Source organism: Ammospiza nelsoni, chromosome Z (assembly GCF_027579445.1).
Source record: "Ammospiza nelsoni isolate bAmmNel1 chromosome Z, bAmmNel1.pri, whole genome shotgun sequence".
In the NCBI taxonomy this organism is placed as follows: Eukaryota; Metazoa; Chordata; class Aves; order Passeriformes; family Passerellidae; genus Ammospiza; species Ammospiza nelsoni.
Genome location: NC_080669.1, coordinates 19,559,275 through 19,575,766, shown reverse-complemented (window position 1 = coordinate 19,575,766; position 16,492 = coordinate 19,559,275). Strand labels below are relative to the sequence as shown.

At 38.7% G+C, this 16,492-nt stretch overlaps 1 protein-coding gene across 2 annotated transcripts in view; it reads right to left on the bottom strand.

Annotated features, from left to right (window-relative positions):
- Positions 1–2,605: 2,605 nt before the first annotated feature.
- Positions 2,606–16,492, bottom strand: part of TEK (TEK receptor tyrosine kinase) — a 38,200-nt gene continuing 24,313 nt past the window's right edge. The window contains exons 9-23 of one of the 2 annotated variants that reach the window (XM_059492131.1): positions 16,281–16,422; positions 15,746–15,907; positions 14,809–14,943; positions 13,742–14,035; positions 12,191–12,490; positions 11,535–11,692; positions 10,149–10,359; positions 9,098–9,208; positions 8,571–8,761; positions 8,033–8,146; positions 7,080–7,150; positions 6,460–6,500; positions 5,267–5,363; positions 4,702–4,801; positions 2,606–4,560 (exon numbers count right to left, since the gene is read on the bottom strand). In XM_059492131.1, the coding sequence (XP_059348114.1) occupies positions 4,486–4,560; positions 4,702–4,801; positions 5,267–5,363; positions 6,460–6,500; positions 7,080–7,150; positions 8,033–8,146; positions 8,571–8,761; positions 9,098–9,208; positions 10,149–10,359; positions 11,535–11,692; positions 12,191–12,490; positions 13,742–14,035; positions 14,809–14,943; positions 15,746–15,907; positions 16,281–16,422 (2,202 nt within the window). In that variant the 3' untranslated portion in view covers positions 2,606–4,485. The remainder of the gene's footprint in view (positions 4,561–4,701; positions 4,802–5,266; positions 5,364–6,459; positions 6,501–7,079; positions 7,151–8,032; positions 8,147–8,570; positions 8,762–9,097; positions 9,209–10,148; positions 10,360–11,534; positions 11,693–12,190; positions 12,491–13,741; positions 14,036–14,808; positions 14,944–15,745; positions 15,908–16,280; positions 16,423–16,492) is intronic. The other variant, XM_059492132.1, reaches the window with a different exon arrangement.

Below are 16,492 nucleotides of genomic sequence, written 5' to 3'. Positions count from 1 at the left end.
CAAAAGCAGGGATTGTTTCCGGAGCAGCAGAAGGCTGAAACCTAGCCAACGGCTGAGTCAGCTTGTGTGTGCTGGTCTGGCCATATTGATCATAATAGTTGGCTTCCTCTAATGCCTTTATATTCCTGCCCTGTCAGCAGCCATTTGAGACAAAATACTTCAGAGAAATTGATTGGCTGTGGGGCTGGTGTCATACTGGTGTTGTGTCATGACTGCTATTGCTTCTGTTATTGCTCTGAAAGATCACATGAGCTCCCACCATGTAACTCTCCACTCGAGTTGCTGTTCAAATGAAAAAAAAGGAAACATGCGGTGAATCAATCGGAGAAGTGGAGCACATGACCAGGAGCATTTCAGGATTACTTTCTCCAATGCCTGCTCAGATCCAGCGTCAAAATAATAATCCTAGACACCCTCAAGGCAGTTGGAGGATTCCCTTCTTTTTCACCCAGGGAATAGTGCCTTATGTTCACTTCTGAATTGCCCATTCTTTCTTAAAAATGGACAGAAGAGCCTGGAAGAACAATCTCCTGTGGCTGTTCTGGTGTGGCTTGGAATTGGGAATGGTGTCCTTCCTTTATCAGTTCCAACCTACACTGCTTTTGGAATGCCATCCACTGGCCAAGTTTTTTCCAGCCATGGACTTGTGGATGAGGAAGAAAGCACAATTGCATCTCCAGCCAAAAGCAATGAGGATCTGGGCAGCCAAAATGTCCTGTGGGGACACAGGTTTTCATCTGTGCACACAGAGGCCTTTGTTCCTGCCCAGTGCAGATGGCATGTCTCCCCCGTGACTGCTCCCACTTCCCAGGTGGCCATGGCTGAGAGATACAAGGCTCTGCAAGTGCAACCAAAGAAGGTGGGCATGTCTGCTGCCAGTACAGGAGAGAGCAAAGAGCCTGGGTGTTGCCTGGCCAAGGAGGGACAGCACCTGCTGGACCAGCTCTTTGTCATCAGATAAGGACTGGTGAGTGGCACCACTCTTGGGGGCCCTGTGGGGCTCAGTAATCATGAAAAGCCTCTGTGCTTGATTGATTTGTCCCTCTTTCTGTGCCTTCTGTTGTCCCAGTGCTCAGCGGCTGCTTCCCAGGGCTCTGTAGCTGGCACAGCTAATGTGCAGGAGAGCCTCATATGTCAACCTTTTCCATCTGGAAGGTCGGTCTGGAGAGTGAATTCTCCCCTCTGTTTGGTGGTAGAGGCCAGGGCCTGTCATCTGCAGTGCCAGGTGGCACTGAGGGCTGCCCGGTGCCTCAGGCTGGTGTGACCCTAGAGCAAACAAGAGGAGACAGTGGCAGGTGCTTGTTTCCAAAGTCACATTCTTCTGCAGGGCCAATGTGCCGTGTGTGTCCTTTGTCCAGCCCTGCCCCAGACCTGGGGACCAGATGCAGGCACTGCTGCTGCTGCAGTGAGGATTTGGTGGTTGGTTTCCATCCCAGCAGAACTGGTCACTTATGAAGCCGGGTGCTGATGGTGCTCTGCAGATCTCTGGGCTGCACAACTGTGAGGGAACTGTCCCTGCTTGTTGTTGCCCACCAGGGAAAGCTATGCCAGCCAAGTGTGCATCAACACAGCAAACAGGGAATACATAAGTCTACTCCATCTGTGTGAGCTGAGAGTGGTGACCTTTGAGATTAAGTGGCACAAAGTCCAATTGCTTTAGGTCCCTCTCTCTATCTCTGTGTGAGGTAATTCTGCTAAATTTGCCTTCATTACAGCAGCCTCTCAGCTCAGCAGGTTTGATAAGTTGCCATTTATCCTGAGGAATTTCTTTTTATAAATAGTGAGACAACAGGGAATTATGGTTCCAAATATTGGAACAGCTGTGGTTTCTGTTTCCCTAAGCCCTCCTTTCTGTAGCCTGTCTAACTAGTCTCTGCCTCACCTCTCCCATTTCTGATGAGGCTTGTCCATTTTTAATGGGTGGTTTCCAGGCACCACCATTTACTAAGTTCCACATTCTGTTTAAACTGTTTTGTCTTGCTTTCTTTCCATCCATTACAGCCTGTTCTCTACAGATATGTCCAGGGAAGAAATGTAGAAAATTGTTACATGCTACAATATAAAAGAATATAAGAAGAATTTTTATAAGGAGACCTAATTGTCCTTCAGGACAATTTACAGTGAGATTTAAGCACTTAAAATGCAGGCAGTATTAAAAGCTATTGAGTTGATGAATGACACTCTGATGCTTTAATTATGTGATATAATGTTCCAGGTAAAAATTTGCCACAGATGGAGATGTTCATATCAAGTAACAAAATAGTGATTTGTGTCTGCTTGTTAGAAATGTGAGAGTATGAGATGAGAACCTCTTTGTACCTCTGAAAAATTCTGTACAGAAATTGAAGCATTTCCAGCAGATGGTTTTAGCCACATTTGCCTGGAAGTCTAGAAAACACCTTTGGAGGTACATTCTTAGTCATCTCACTGATTGGGAAGAATGTACTTCAAATTGCAATGCCCATGCTTCAAAAACCTCTGGCTAAGTAGTCTCTTTTGAAAAATGTGGTGGAATTTGTTTCTTTATTTTTTTCTTGGAGCTGTGCTTTGGTCCAGTAAATCTGTTTGCTCTGTGTAAACTTGAAAGAAGAGATCAGACCCTGGGTTCTAAGGCAGAGTTGGTTTATTTCAGTTTGAGCTGGGTGCCACCAGAGAGGGACCCTGACCAAAGAAATCCCTGGGCCTTTATACCCTTACAGTCTGTGCACCCGACCTTCACGCACTTGTCACGTGCCCTGCATGAGCCTCTTAGTCCTATGGTGATTTATGGTCTGGGGTCTTCTGACACCTCATTGGATTCTCCGCGAGGTTTGTGTGCCATTAACTGCTCTTATATTCCGGCTTGGGGCAGTCTTGGGACCCTCCAGGGTCTCAGCCCTTACCTGAAGATAACCAGTCTTTCTCTGTTTTCTCCCCTGCTTAGCCATTATGATGAGTTCATTTAAAGTTTGCCTATGTTAAGTTTTGAGCAGGGCCCTCTCATTCTAAGGTGAAAGCAAGTTACAATTAAACTTAAACCTACACAGATAGTCTTTAATATTCTATAAGTAAACTTATTTTAATCCCCAACAATAAACTCCTAGTTTACATCTAGCACCTGGTTTACAGTGCAAGTTCTGCCTATCTCAAGGCCACTCAAGTCATCTCAGCACCCTTGTTTGTTGGCTTATTTCCTTTTAATAGGGAATATTCTATTTGAGTCAGTCTGGTGTGTCATTAATGTTTCTCCATACTCTGCTGTGATACCCCCACCTTGTAACCAATCACATACCCATCCACAAAGAATCACAAGGAGAAATCTTGCACTCTCTCAAGCATCTTTCTCCAAGTCTGAGGGCATGACCTGTTGCACCCACCTGGGACATCATTGCGGTCTGATGGACAGTTGTGAGCTGGTAATTCAAGGGCAAGAGGGGGACATATGTGCAAAACATGAAGTTGGCTAATATGTGAAATTTGGGTAGGGTAAATCCACCAAAACCCTTGTTCTTGGCTTGACACCAGAAGTTCAAACCAAGCCTGCCGCTATTTTTCTTACCTAAGGATTGGGACCTTTCTGGCAGGACAAATACCACTGTTTTGAAGCATTTGAGTATTTTGTAAGAGGCCATACCACACTACAGACAGAATGAAAGGGTAATACAAACAAAAGTAAGTAAGCCCTGCTTGTATATAACAGGTAGTAATTTATAATTATGCATTGAAATTATTAAATGAAATACAAATTGAGTAAGTCTCATGTATATCCAGGCGAGTTGTAAAAATGTGTTTTACAATATGTAGTATGCTCCTCAACACTATGCTTCATGAATATTGCTGTATGGCTGCCTCTGATAACATTAAACACTTCAAAATATATGTATACTTGGCATATGGGCAAAAACTGATAGTCATGCTAGGCAATGAAAGAACAATAGCATGCCTTTTATCTTACGAGTGTCAACAGAGCTTTTGACTAGATTACTTCTACTAGCTGACTTTTACATTCAAACAGGAGTCTGTCTTAATTATCCTTGTTGAGCACACTGGATTACAACTTCCATTGTTGCACTGCAGCTGCCCAGCATTTTTGTTTCAAACACAATGAAATGTATATAGAATACTGCAATAAGTTACCACTTTGTTATGAGTAGCTCTTGGAAAATATAAAAAACCCTCTAAGATGTCAATAGCTAATGCATTACAATATGCATGTAGACATTATATCTACATATATCTACGAAAAAAGAAAACCCTGTGAATGAAACAACAGATTTCATTATTTAGTCTATACCTGTTTTGGACAATATATACACTTCTACAGCCTGTGAAGGCAGAGATGTATATCACTGTGTGATATACACATGCATAACTGTGGTAAAACATGAATTATATATAGTTAGAGCTATACACAGTTCTACACAGCACATCACATTTTGGACTCCAGCAGATTGAATTTTAGTTTTCTGTAATGCATCAATGATGAGCGAAGATTTTTTTTCTATCTTAGGCAGCTTCTTCAGCGGAGCAATCAATGCCTGCATAAGTAAATTTCTCATATAACGTAGTATTCACATAGGTCTGGAAAGGAAATAAGCAGAGAAGATGTGATGCGAGGTGCATTACCTCAAGAACCCTAAATAATATTGAAATTATGCATAGCCTAATTATTTATATCATTTTAAGTATATATATTTACATAAAATAGAGTTTTATTCTTACCTTCCTGTCTTCTAACATCCTGTTCAGTGACACCAGTATCTGAGCAAATGATGGTCTTTCATATGGTTTTTCTTTCCAGCACTGCCTCATTAGGTCATACCTTTAAAAATCCAACACCAGCATTTGATGGTTTAGCTACATAGGTTAAAGTTACAAATACTTGATAATTTAAAGATTGTGCACATTCCACTTTTCAGAGGGAAACGGATTTCTACATAGCTGAAGTTACATTTTCCATAGTTGGTTGCTGTCACAAAAGAACTTTCTTTTACTCTGGAGTAATCAAAAAGCTCTCTTTGAGCTAAAACCCTGGTATTTTGTGTAAAGAACAGGATAACTGGCTGGAACAGAGAGCCTGAGAAAGTATAGAAAAGGACTTATGCACTTGTAAATTTTTTAATGCAGTTTTTATGTTTTGTGCACTTTTTAAATTTTTAATGTAGTTTTTAAATTTTCCAGTAAAAAAAATTGTTTGCCAGTTTCTTGTAGAAATCTTCTATCTTCTATATCTAAGGTTTCTGTTATTCTATTTCTTTTCTGGTTTTTTTTGTGAGGCAATACTCACACTTCATCATCACAGTTGAGAGGTTTTTCCAGTCGGTACCCTTGAGGGAGTTTTTCGTATAATTCTGCACATGTCATTCCACAATATGGTGTTCCACCTAAAGTTTAACCATTGTCATAAATGTAAGCAGTTTTTAATTTAAAAAAAAGTTTAATTTCGTAGTAGAAATTGAAATGACTAACATAGTAACAGCTAAATTAATCCAAAATTAGGAGGTATTATGCATCTACATTTTTATTGTAATGCTTCCTTACTGCTTGATGCACAATATGGAGGAGAAAAGAAAAATTTAGTGTCAATTTTCTCATCTGTGTGGCTAGACTAATTTTCTCTGCAAGTCTGAGGGCCAGGATCTGATAGTATTCAAAATATTTTTTCAATGGCATTGATGTCACTGGGCAAGTCATTCCTTCATTAGTATCATAATAAGATCTGGTATGGACTCATGGAGCTCTTACTGTCAGCTGGTTTTGCCCATTTCTGTAGGTATTTGGTTGCTTAGACTTAATTTTCCACACTGCATCCATATCTAGTGCAAACCCATTTAGTAAGGAAAGCCAGGAACAAATCAGAAATTCAAAGTCCAGTTGGCAATGTGCACCTCAGTCAGTAGCCTCTCGTGGCCAGCAGACCATGGGCACATCTCCAGGGCAAATCACCAGAGAGGTGTAGCACAATGATTTTGAGTGGTGCAAGGCTGTATCACAGTCATGATGGGTAGAGGTATCTGCAGAAATGAACTCTAAATTTTATTTGAAGGTTAATGTTCAAAATTTTTCTTCATGAATATTTGGAGTAGGAGGTGATTACTTCCCCACCCTGCAATATGATTAAAATATAAGTCTTGATTTGAAATGCAGGAAAGCTGAGGAAAAGTCACCCACCAAACTCAAAACATGTTGTACTAAGGCTATATATCATATGATATCCTTGAATTTATATTTAGGTATGGCCTGGATTTTACAGTGTAATGAAAACATGGTCATTATGATTCTTTCTTATTTAAAATGGTACCTGGACTGAAAATTTGATAATTGCATTTCCAAGCATACTGAACCTAAATAAAATGTAGGAGAATAAAACAGAAATAAAATATAAATCTATTGTGAAGCAATATTTTTTAAAAGACTGAGTGAATGGAGCTGCCTTGGTGCAGATTGTTTATTTGTGCAGTACAAAATACAGATACTTACCTAAACTAACAATTTCCCATAAGAGGACACCATATGACCACCTGCAACAGAGGGATATTATGAAGTGCCATAAGAATTAATATTTTTAAATGGTAGGTAGTTTTGCTAGTGTTCAGGGAACACAGGGAAGTGTGATGTTTTTCTGTATTTTTTATAAAGTTTTGTATAATGATAGGGCTTGTAGAATCAGAAAACAGGAAAATTGGCAGAATTAATTCACTCTGAGTCAACCAAAGACATTTATCAGATTGTGAGCTTTCAGCAAATACTGAAATTACAGAATTTCTTTTCCAAATACAATTTCTAGTTTCCTAAATAAAATACAAATTTCTTCTGGATTTTCCAAATATTCATCAGGTCTCAAATTTTGAATAAGAAGTACAGCTGAAGTAGCAGGGCACATCCAAGTAGTTTGTGAACACAGAACTTGATCACACTCTGAGGAAGAAATAAAAGTAACTTTTTTGTTATGGGTTTTATTTTTTGTTTCCATTGCTTACTTATGATGACATTACTACTGAGTATTTTGAGTTAAGAGTGGATGTCTCATGCTAGTTACCAACCTTTCCTTCATATGGAAAAATATTTTTTTTTTAAATGCCACTTGACCACATACTTACACATCACTATTTGTGGTGTAAACACTGTAATTCAAAGATTCAATTGCCATCCATCGCACTGGAAGCCGTCCCTAGAAATTATTTAATGAAAGTTTATTTTTCACTTGCTGGTACAGCAATATTGCAGTTTATATGCCAACAATCATTCTGTGTTGCCTTAGTGAAAACTGACTTTATGCAAGTAAACTTTATCAAGTAAATAAACTTACTAAATTGAGCTGTTTTACAGAAGAAATTATTGTAAGAGTGGTGAGACACTGAAACAGGTTTCCCAGAGAAGCTGTGGATGTGGGATTGTTCAAGGCCAAGTTGAATGGGGCTCTGAGTAACCTAGCGTAGTGAAAGGTGGGGTTGGAACTAGATGGTGTTGAAGGTACCTTTCCAAACAAATCATTCCATGATCCTATGATTATATGATTTGCTTCCCAAAGGAACAGTTCACATGAAAGTTAATAAAAGAATTATCCAATCAGCATCAAGGTGAAATGTAAATAATACCTCAGACGATGCCTCTGACCATTGTGTTGCCTTGACAACACAGTGCTATTTCTGGTCTTTAGCTACATCATGCTTATTACATATCTTCTTTTAGATCTTCCAAGCACTAGTTCTGGACACATCCTGATGTACGTCTGGTTACCTTCTTGCTAATTTTGGCCTTGTTCAATAGAATTAGACCAGCTTGACTCATCTATTTTACTGTCATTCATATTCATATGAATAATTTTAAATTACATTTTATATTATAGACATGGTATAGGATTTATTTACAAGTAGATGTATTTATGTGTATATTAATAAGTATTCATATTTTACATGGCAATTAATACAATTTTAAAAATTGGTTCTGTAATACCCATAAATTTGCATTTTTCTTCATATGGAAACACATATTAAGAAATAAGAAAGCAAAATTAAGAAAACAGATTGTATCAATTTATGTTGATCCTTACCATGGTCTTCTTAACGTAAACTTCCTGACCTCTTGATAAGCCAAAGTCAGCTATTTTTGCAACATAATTTTCTCCAACCAAGATGTTTCTTGCTGCCAAATCTCGATGAATAAACTAAAATAATGATGATGATAATGATAACACTAATAGTAATTGTAATAATAATTATAATAATGTAATAATGTAATAAAATAAGGGAATCAGTATAATTGAGTTTTACATGTATTAATTTACTGCTATATTGAAAATTTCAGCCCTTTGGAATAAGAACATAAAGAAATTGGTTTAGTATGTCACTACCAAGAACATTTAAACTTTATCTGAAAATGAAAGCTGTTAACTACCATGTTGTTTTAAGTTTTAATGCCTCTCCCATGATTCCCCATGATGTATTTGATAAGTTTAAATAGAGACAACAAAATAAATCTCATTCAGTGTGTGCTATAGAAGCTAAAATTAAAAATTAATGTAATTAAAGGGCATATTCCCTGGAAAACTATTTTCCATGCTTTCAGTGGGTAGAGAGTTGAAGACTGACCTGTTTCTGGCTCAAGTAGTCCATCCCTCTGGCAACATCTGCTGCAAAATGCAGAAGTTGCTGAGAGGAAAGTGTAGATGCAGTACTATTGGCAATAGCAAATGCTGGGTCTGTCTCTAGTACTCTGCTTTTCCGAAGGAAGTCCAGTAAATTTCCATGGGGAGCATATTCAATAGCAAGGTAAAGATATCCTAACAAAACATCAGATAATGAGCATATCACAAAGTAAGAGATGGTCAGTAATAGTCTTGGGCAATTTACACTACCTTGAGTGAAAAAAGAAAATAAACACTGGAGTGAAATGTCAAACAGGCTAATTTCTAGGAGTAAAGGAGAATTTTGAGCTAGTGTTGAACATAATTTCTGGAGTATTAATGTGGGCTTGTAGATCTAAACACAAGTTTATCTGACTTTTTAACAAAAGTTGCACAGAGGCCTGCTAGTGTTTCTCTGGACTGTGTGGACTATATTGTGAGAGGGTTTTTTAAAATTAATTTTTAAAGTACATGCATTCAATAGCATCTTACCCCTATGCTCACATGCTCCCAAAAGATTGATGATGTTGGGATGATGACCAAGTTTACAAAGAACTTCAAGTTCTCCAGCAAAATCTCTGTGATCATCTTTTGAGGCATACTCTGAAAATCAAAAAAGCACACATTTACATTTTAGTTGTAACTGAGTTTATAACAATGCATTTTTTTAATTATGAGGACTCCACATTGCTTGGGTTATTACTTTTTCAACTCCAGTAGAAAGAGAAAAACTGTAAGGTACATTAGTATTTACAGAAAAAAAAATAGGATTTTTCAATCAGAAGAAAAAATTGTGAGGAACAAGTGTCCGTAGAAGCTACTGCAGAGAAAGGAAGTATCTTAACACACCCTACCACTATCCTTCTTACTTGAGAGTGTAAAATGTTGTAGCAGATAATATTAAAAGGAGCTGCTTAAAAATACTTCCATATGTGTGCCGTTGATTATTTCTGCCAGTATGCAGACATTGGCTATTTTTAAATTAATCATCACACTTAAAAGTGTTTTTCAATTTGCCTAGATAATGACCCGAGAATTACAATAAAACAGGTACATTCTTGCAGTATTGTACACATTGTAGCTCTGTCTGGAATGTAGATGTCATGCCCAGTGAAGAAAAAGAAACTTAATGATGCCCGTGGTATGTACATATATAGATGCTTAGATGCAGTTGTCTCTGAACAGCTATAGTGAACAAGGTGAACTAATGCTGTGCCCCAAGACATGCTCTCTGCTCCTGTCTATCCAATGCACCTTGCCTTGCAGATGAACTCATGTGAAGCTCATACTGGTCCATGAATTGAAAAATACATGATGGTTAATCATATCAACCACTGAGTAGAAATGGAAACCAACTTTACCCGTCAGAAATACAGCTGTTGACAAATCTTGGCCTAGTGACACCTGATACAATTTAATTAGCAACTTTGAATATTTATTTTAGCTTTAAAAGAGGGCTGCTAAGCATTTTGTATGACAGAGAAACATTTGAAATACACAATCAAGAAATCTCTTTAGTCACAGAATCCCTGGTTTTTACTACCTTTCATCCTTTTTATTGCAGCATCCATGCGTAAGCCATCTTTCTTAATGCGTGCTTTCAGGACTTGCCCAAAATTACCTTCCCCAATCACATCTTGAAATTTTATGTCATTCCATTCAAGAACTGGATAAATAGCAGGATCTGGACTGTTTTTGGCTTTCCTACTCAGAGTGAGAGTACCTGAGTTAAACTGCAGAGCTGGCTCTTCCCTCTGCAATGGAATTAAGAAAATGACATTAACTGTGATTTCTACTTCACTGAGCAATGCCCTGATTGCATTTCCAAAATGCCTGTGCTCAATCATCTCCACACACACACACACCTCAATCCATCTCATCTACTTTACCTGCAACAAGCAGTTCTGCCCAGATCCACAAAATTAATCAGGCTTCTAAACTGATCCTTTTAGATCTGGGCCTCCTGAACAGTTTATAATAATTTTGAAGATGAAGGACATGGGCAAAAATAATGCGATGAAACTGATCTCAAAACCAGTTATAAGTTTCAGGTTTAAGCTTAATCTCATATTAGGTTTTAATTAAATCTTGTGCTGGTCAGGCTGAGCAGGAAAGGTGATGCAAGAAGAAGCAAGAAAATAAAAAGAGAGAGGAAATTATCTTCCTCTATGCTTAAGGAGACATCTCCTCTTCAGTTACACATTCTCATGAAATACTGCTGTGGGAAAAGTTTTAGGACTAGGAGACAAAGTATTCTGTGTGGCCTGTAGTCTGATCATAGAATTGGGTGAGGTTTCTGAAAAAATCTAATTAGATATGAAGGAGCTCTTTGGGCCAGCTTCATTCTGCTCCAAAGGTTCCCCTTTGGAGGCAGAGAAAAGCAGCAGAAAGCAGAGTGATTTAGAGACTGCGGCAGGATACAAAGAAATATGTGTCTATACAAAGATATCTCCTTGTGATGTTAAAATCTTCAGCAATTTCCTCACAGCCCAAACTGTGATGTTGCCATTGATAGATCCCTGGTGTACTGTCCCTAGGTTGAAAATGGATGAGCATGTATCAGCAGCTGCTGATGCTCAAAAGCAGCATTAAATATTCGGTAGTTTTCAAAATCAGGCATGATTTCATAGAGGCAGAACAGGCTCCTCTATTCTTTCTGGCTTGGTACTTGTTATACACAAGTGTGACAAGGCAGAAGAGGGAGCACAGCAAATGGTCTGCAAATATTTTTTCAAGTCAAGTTTTCTACCTCCTAGCCTGCAACTGTGCCCTATTAGCTTTAGCTTTGAGGTCACTAGTCAGTAGAGAAGCTTTACAACAAAGAGAAAACAGTGTTTGGGAAAGCCAGGAAAAAGAAATTGGAAGAAAACACAGGAAAAGATGAGCTAAAGTAAATAACCAAACTGACACAGGAAAGCTGGAAACCCACCACTACATTTTGGAAAGCCTGAGCCATTCGACGCTGGAAGTTAGCTCGCTTTAGCTGCAGCATGATGAGAAAGGCCAGGAGAATTGTTACACAGGTCATCCCTGCAGATCCAAGGATAGCAATAAGCAGCATTTTGCCTCCTTTTGATTCATATGGAGCTGTTGAGGAAGGACAAAAAATTCATCATCATTTTCAGCTTATTCTGAATTTAGCAATGCATTAGCCATGTATAATTGAATACTCCTCTCTTCTAAACTGTTTAAAAAGCTAAGGATACATCCTGTTGTTTTCCAAAAATGTCAGAAACATTGAATGCTCTGAATTCCAGGTGTACAAGCACCTAAATATTCTATTTAATTCAGTCAGAGCAGAGATGAGGCCACATTCAGTGATCTAATGATCTTGCTGTATGCAGCTCTTCATTTTTTGAGTCACTGGGCCCTTTTTAGTGGATATAGAGAAACGGTGCATGTTGTCACTTCATCAATACCATGCAGTGAAATAAGAATTAAATTTTGGTGGTGCTGTGTTGTGTGTCAGAATTAATAGCAAAAGAAAACTCAGATTAAAACATTAGTATTATGATAATGTCTTAGCTAACTAGTTTATACAACCAGTCCTGGTTTGTGCAAATCCAGTGCGGTGGATTAACTAACCTTTTGTTTCTGGAAGGGTCCTCAGTTCAAATGATGTGTTCGGGTTGCTCAAGCCAATGTTGTTCTGAGCATTAATCTGAACCTGGTACACAGTGTCTGGCTCGAGGCCCTTGAGCTGATATTGAGTAATGCTTGTGTTCTTTATGATAATGTCAACGTGGTTGTACCCAGCCTTGCCATAAATTTTGTAGCTGATGATGATGGAGGAGATGGAATGACCCTCAGCAGCTGTCCAAGAGATGACTGAGGATGTGTCTGTGGTGTTAGAAAACCTGATGTTGTTCGGTGCAGGAGGTATTCCTGAGAACAAACAAAACACACAAGGCATTGGTGTGTACATCCACCTCTTTCTCCTTTCCACAGAGAACAAAACATTTTCCTCAGTGTTTTTGCTGTTCAAAGCACAATTTGTTGATGAGCTATGGTAACTGAATGCAATAATTTTATGATGTGCTGTCGTCCTTGTAGCAGTATTCCATACTTCCAGCAGAGGTTGGAGTGGCATTCAACATACTCTCTTGGATGAAGATACACATCCTCTGAGCTGTATGCAAGCACACCATATTTCCTTTCAGATTAATGCAAAAAGAATTGATATCCTTCTCTACTGTATCATCATTCCCTTGTAATTCCCATGTCCTGTACTTTCACTGCTTCAGAGAGCAATTACCTGTCAGGCTGTTAGAAAGAAAGGAAATTGATACCAACACTTCCAAAAATCTAATCAGAAAACCACCAGCAGGGGTGAGTGCTACACTTGCAGATGCAACCATGAATATTAAGCTAAGTACCTTCTCCTGGAAAACAGTACCCTTATGTGGTTCGTTGTGCAGTTTGGTGTCAGAGCTCAGGGAAATGGAGAGTCCCATGACAGCCATTTATACTTCCACTAACACATGTAGGATTTCAGTGAGGGCCTCCTTACATGACCTTTAAGGAGGAAGAAGCCCACCTTTCCAGTGTGTGGTAAGGGCAGTGTCACCTCTCTGCCATTCAGATGGACAGCTGTTCAGATGGTACTTCATTCAGATAGGGCGTTTGTTGTGGTGTTGTGAAAGCACAGTGCTCACACTCAGGGAGTTCAAGGGCGGTCTTCAGTGTAGCACACTTAACTACTCTTTGCTCACAGGGGTTTTACCTTGCATTGTATCTTCTCTTCTTTAAGTGCTGACTATTTCTGTATGGTCATAGCCGAATTGAGTAACAAAAGAGCTTGGAGTAGTGAACTCTGATGGCTCATCATTCTGAGGAGGAAAAAATGCTACTTGTGTCAGAAGCATTAGTCGCACTGAAACGAACATGTGGATTCTCAAGCTTGTTTTTCTCCATTTAAAAGAAACCCACATTAGTAGTTCCTGACAATTTCCGGCAGAAGAATTCTTTTGGATGCTGAGCTTTCCAAATTATAGCAATAACAACCGTAAGTGATCATGAGGAACTAAGCGTTACCAAAATAAAGGATTACATTTAATGTAGTCATCAAGTGACAATTAGTCTGATCTCGGTGGGTAACATGAAGAATTAAACAGAAGGATGTGAATCAGCACTTACTGTCACTGAAAGTCCATGCATATAGATAGTTGCTCCATTCTCCTTGGGACCTGGTGTTCACCCGTACCCTGCACATGTATTGCTGTCTAGGCTCAAGATCTTTAATGATCAAGGTGGACATATTTCCTGGCACTTGAGTAATAACACTGCTCTCGTCACCGTTGTCATTCACGCTCTTCCTTTCCACTTCAACACGAATATCATCCTCTGTCCTCAGTGTTAAGGGATGCCATGATAAATTCAGTGATGTCATACTTTTTGGAAAGAGAGTGATACCTTCTGGTGGAGGAAGACCTTGGAAAAGCCACAGTGAAACAGGGAACAACATTTCATGTCTGGTATCTAAGCTAAAGTAGGGGTACAGTTATTCCCAACCACTTGCCCCAGTTTGGGGTGACATAGGGTAATTCTCTCAGCCATCCCACATAATTTGGCTGAAGTTACATCTAAGAGGTGTTGATAGTCCCACAGTATCTTAGCAACAGATGATGTGCCAATAAAATGGCATCTTCAATGAGCTGGTGTTGCAGATGCACTTTTTAGATGTGAGAAGCCAACAGTTGTTGTCATGCTAGATAGGTCCTGGTGCAATCCTCATTTATTCTGTATGTCTGTATTCAGTTTGTTTAGTTTGGGATCTGTCCTAAATTAACTAAAAACTGTCCAGCTTGTTAAACATCTTCAGTTTTAAAGTAAATTGATCTAACACTAGGAGGAAGGACTGCAAAAAAGTGATTCGTATATCCAGCTCTGTTGCATAGCCAGCCAAAATATATAATTTTTCCTTTCTTAGATGCCTCATCTCTAAATCAGGGAAAATAATAGCTCCGCTTTTTTCTGGTTTTCTTCACCTCTGTTTTTTGATTTGTTTTTTTCTTTTCCTTCCTTTTGTTTTTTTTGTTTTTTTTTAATATCCCTTTGCCTGAGTTTCTTTTGAAAGAGTCTACAAGTTTTCAAGTGCAACTTTCTTTGCTCAAGTGAAAGTGTTATGACAGAGATCAGGGAACAGACAGCAGAGAAAAAGAGCTGAAATACCCCATTTGTGAGAAACCACAGTGATCCCTTACCAAGTGCAGCTGTTGTGAAGCTGGCCTGCGGTCCAGGATGGCCTTCTCCACCTTCCCCTTGCCGACTTAGCTGAACACAGAACTGATACTCTGTTTTGGGTTCCAAATTGTCCAGTCTTTTAGTTGTGCCTTTTACTGACAATAAAAGTTAAAAGTAAGTAAAGCCATGGCCTGTGTTGAAATATGTTATGGAAGAAAATGTTTGGAAAATACAAGGTAGGATACACAGACTCCTTTTTTTGTTGTTGTTCTTGATTCAGTAAGATAAACTAATTAGAAGTATAATGTAACTGTTTTTAATTTGAGCTCTAACCCCATCCAAAGGTTGCTTCACCCGCCATTCTTTCAGGACAAAACAATACTGATTGCTTAGTCAATGTCCTTTCTGTATGCAGATTTTGGGTTATACTGATGTAGGGACAACTGTTTTTAAAGGTCCTGGAATGTTTCCTGTAGTATTTTAGGCTGTGCATAAAATTTGAAAGCATTGCTGGAGGAGGTCATCCAACTCATAAGCAGGTTTCATTTTGCCTATACCATTACTGATAAATATTTTGGTAAGTTATTAGTCTCTCTAGGGATAGAATGAATACAATGCAAGATGGTAGATGCCCCAGCATGTCTCCATACTGCCCACTGCTTTTGAAAATCTTCCATTTACATGGATGTTTAAAACAGCTGGGCCCAATACTGAGTGCACTTAATCCTAAGGAAGGAGGGGAAAACCTTTTGTTCCTGAAATGAATATACACTTTCAACAACCATTAGTGTAACACATCCACATGAACATTATGTGTAGTGATAAACAGTCACACATCCAGTCACAAAATTTCTATGCATTGTAGAGTTTTTTGAGGCTAATCAAGAACAGAAACACATGAAGTTTCAGTTGGTAGGTGGAGTTTGTCTTTAAGGGAATTAAAGAATATCCTCTTACCTTCCACAGACATCCAGGACTGATAACGTTTTGCTGGCTTGTACAGAAGTTTTGTTGACACAACAGGTCCATCTCCATTGTGTAACTCAGCATTGATATCAATTATGAGAAAATTATGTCCTCTGTCTGTCAGCCTCGGAGCATACTGTGGCACAGGAGGAACTGAACAAGAATGCATGTATTAAACTAACCTTTTAGCTCCCTATATCAGTAAGACTCTCGTTATTCCTAGATCTGTAGGAAAATGAAAGATGCTCTTCAAAACTCACATAAAATAGATGGGGCTTTATGCACTAAAGCTGATAGTTAAGATATTTTTAAAAAACCTTGGGTGTTCTTCTAAATCTTGTCATCACACTAAGAATACTTTCAATATACATAATTAGTATGTTACTTATAATGGATTTCTGTTCATATTCTAACAGTAAATATTTATTCAGGCATTTTCCAGCAGTGCAGAGAAAGCTCAGACATGCTAAAGTATAAAGCTGTGCTTAAAATTAGAGAGACAAGGACACTTGAAGAAAGCTTTTACCTTTGACTGTAACCTGAAATGGTTTCTCTGCCATTCCTGCTACTGTCTGCACACTGCAAACCCAAGTTCCTGTATCACCAGGCAGGACTCGGTTAATTCTAAACATGGCTTCAGAACGATTACTGGTGGAAATTTCATCAGGCTGAAACGACAAAAAGATGTACAGGACCTGAAAAATTTAGGCATTTTGGAGTATTCCAATGATGCTTTGA